This window comes from Xenopus tropicalis, chromosome 8, assembly GCF_000004195.4.
Source record: "Xenopus tropicalis strain Nigerian chromosome 8, UCB_Xtro_10.0, whole genome shotgun sequence".
In the NCBI taxonomy this organism is placed as follows: Eukaryota; Metazoa; Chordata; class Amphibia; order Anura; family Pipidae; genus Xenopus; species Xenopus tropicalis.
In genome coordinates, this window is record NC_030684.2 from 129552834 (window position 1) to 129555865 (window position 3032).

General features: G+C 36.9%; 1 protein-coding gene across 1 annotated transcript; it reads right to left on the reverse strand.

Moving 5' to 3' along the window:
- Nucleotides 1–1043: 1043 nt before the first annotated feature.
- On the reverse strand, nucleotides 1044–1982 carry LOC100490099 (olfactory receptor 5AS1-like). The gene has a single exon (XM_012968893.1). The coding sequence runs from the start codon at nucleotides 1980–1982 to the stop codon at nucleotides 1044–1046; it is 939 nt and encodes a 312-aa protein (XP_012824347.1).
- Nucleotides 1983–3032: the final 1050 nt, after the last annotated feature.

The following is a 3032-nucleotide window of genomic DNA, read 5'->3' on the forward strand; positions in this document are numbered from 1 at the left end:
TAAAGAGGCTTCATGGAAACGAACGTCCATTAAAACTCAAATTTTTCGAATTTTACCAATACTTTCAACTCGGAAAATTCAGGCTTTTCGAATGTAAACTCCAATTTTTTGTATGAACGATTCAAACATTATTGTGACATTTTATAAATACAGCAATGATCGAGTTTCATTTGAACTTATACCATGTCAAGTTTATACTACTCAAGGCCAGAAAAAAAACTAATTTTAGTAAATGTGACCCATAAAGTTAAGTTTTGTGCTGTTGTTGTTGTAATTTAACAAAAGTGATCAAAAATAGTTCTATCTTAATTTCATGACAATAACGTTTGTCCAGTTACAGAAACTCGGCAGTTTAACGATTGACCAAAAAATGCTACCGTTGACTATATCTGTAGCCAACTCTCCTCCTTCTTTAAAAATTACCCATTAAGCACCAATTAACACTACACAAATAATGTAGTTTTATTGTTCTTACAGCTGGTTTGTGCCTTGTACTATATAGGAGATTTCAGTTAAGGAACTAGATGAGCACATAAGAAGAAGAGAAGATGAAGTGTCCATCTATTTACAAGTTCATAATTAAAAAACCCTCTGTACTTACTGCCTGATACAGACAATTCTAAAGTAAAGGGCCCTGCCGTATATAAGCATATACCTGTTATTGCTATTAGTGAACTAGCCCTGCCCATAGCTTCCAAGTATAAAAAGAAAAAATGACTGATGGAAATATAGACTAAATAAATAAATGGCATAACTGGAAAATACCAGACCCTGAGGGCGGCCCCATAAGACCCACCTCAATTCCTAAAGCTTGTTTTTTAAAAAAAACTTGTCACAAAGTTCTTCAAAAGACCCTGTACATACCTATGTAATTTGTATAGACTTGCATGGAATTTGGGGGGTGATTTTCTTTTTTCCCTTTTTCCTCAATACCCTTAAATAACTATGTCTCAGATGCAAACATTTTGCAGGTAACCCACAAGGAAGTCTACTATATGGGTTTCCATCAGCTGCTGGACCTGCTGTATTTATTGTAGTGCTCTCTAGGACTTTTTAGAAATTTCTCTGTTCATTTGTTTCCTTATGGTGCCTTTGACATCTTTATTTCTCATGCTGTAAATGATAGGATTCAGCATTGGGATCACAGCTGTATATACAATGGATACTGTCTTGTCTATGTCTGAATACGCAGAGTGAGGTCTCATATACATGAACAAGATGGTGCCATAGAACATGGAGACCACTGTCAGATGGGATGCACAAGTGGAAAAAGATTTTTGCCTTCCTTCACTGGAACGGATCTTCAGAATAGTGGAGATAATGTGAATATATGAAATGAGAGTCAAAAAGAATGAACACATGGCAATTATACCGGCTGTGATGTACACGGCCAACTCATTGGGCCAAGTATCTCGGCAAGAGAGACGAAAGAATGGAGGCATCTCACAGAAGAAATGGTTAACGTTGTGAGAATGGCAATAAGGCAGTTGAAAAGTAAAAAAAACATGGAGGAAAGCACTGGTAGAGGAGAAAGTCCATGATCCAGCAGCCATACATATACAGAATGTCTTGTTCATAACTGTATTGTAGTGTAATGGCTGACATATGGCTGCATACCTGTCATAGGCCATAACAGCTAGAATCAAACACTCCGTCCCACCTACAGCCAAATGGAAGAACATCTGTAATGCACAGTCTAAGAGCGATACACTTCTGTCCTGGGATAAGGTGTTTATCATTATTCTGGGTACTATGGTGGAAGAAAAACAGATGTCTATAATGGAGAGGTTACTCAGGAAAAAGTACATGGGAGTCTGCAGCTGCTCATTGATCCTCACTATGATGATAAGCAGGGAGTTTGCTGACAGTGCGGTTATATAGATTATAAAGAATAATAAAACATATATTGCCTGTAGGTATGGGATATTTGCAAGGCCAAGAAGAATGAATCTGTCTGATGAGGTTTGAGTTGAGTTCTCCATATCCTATAGAGCTGAAATGAAATAAAAAATGGAAAAAACCATATTACTAACAAAAGAATGAAGGATCATTCATGAAATATTCCAAAGAAATGTAAACTTAAACCATTAACCATTTCTGATCAATCACTTGACCTTTTCCTGTACCTTTTACATAAGAAACAAAATACTGTAATAAAGTTGATGTTTATGTAGCAGTCCTTTCATAAAATGTTTTTGAAAATGTATGAAATAATATTTCCCTCTTTCAGTTACTCATTCAATGATCCTATTGGTCAACATCCTATTAATGATGATGGAAAAAGCTGTCTCAGATGCTGAAGAATTTCTTTAGGGTTCAGATATGGCAAGAGTTATATCTTATAGTTTTTATCTCATTTTTATGATTATCAAACCCTTCGATCAATCAGTATCTTCATTGAAATGCATTTCTATGGGGCACATTTACTAATCCACGAAGGTCCGAAAAGCGTCCGAATGCGTTTTTTTCGTAATGATCGGTACTTTGCGACTTTTTCGCGAATTGTCGCGACTTTTTCGAGCTCTCAATATGAAAGTTGCGATAATTCGCGAAAGTCGTAATGGCAATGAAAAAGTCGCGAAAATTCTCCAAAGGCATAATGGCAATGGAAAAGTCGCTACAATTCTCCAAAGGCATAATGGCAATGAAAAAGTCGCAACAATTCTCCAAAGGCATAATGGCAATGGAAAAGTTGCGACAATTCTCCAAAGGCATAATGGCAATGGAAAAGTTGCGACAATTCTCCAAAGGCATAATGGCAATGGAAAAGTCGCGACAATTCTCCAAAGGCATAATGGCAATGGAAAAGTCGCGACAATTCTCCAAAGGCATAATGGCAATGAAAAAGTCGCGACAATTCTCCAAAGGCATAATGGCAATGGAAAAGTTGCGACAATTCACGAAATTTGTTATGGCTATGAAAAAGTCGCGACAATTCGCGCAAGTCGTACCGGTTACGAAAAAGTCGCGACAATTTACGGGAAAGTCGTAACGGCAACGAAAAAATCGAAAAAAATACGAAAAAGTCGCAA

What these genes read in the sequence shown, in the direction of transcription:
- LOC100490099 (XM_012968893.1), bottom strand. Translation starts at nt 1,982, where the DNA reads ATGGAGAACTCAACTCAAACCTCATCAGACAGATTCATTCTTCTTGGC.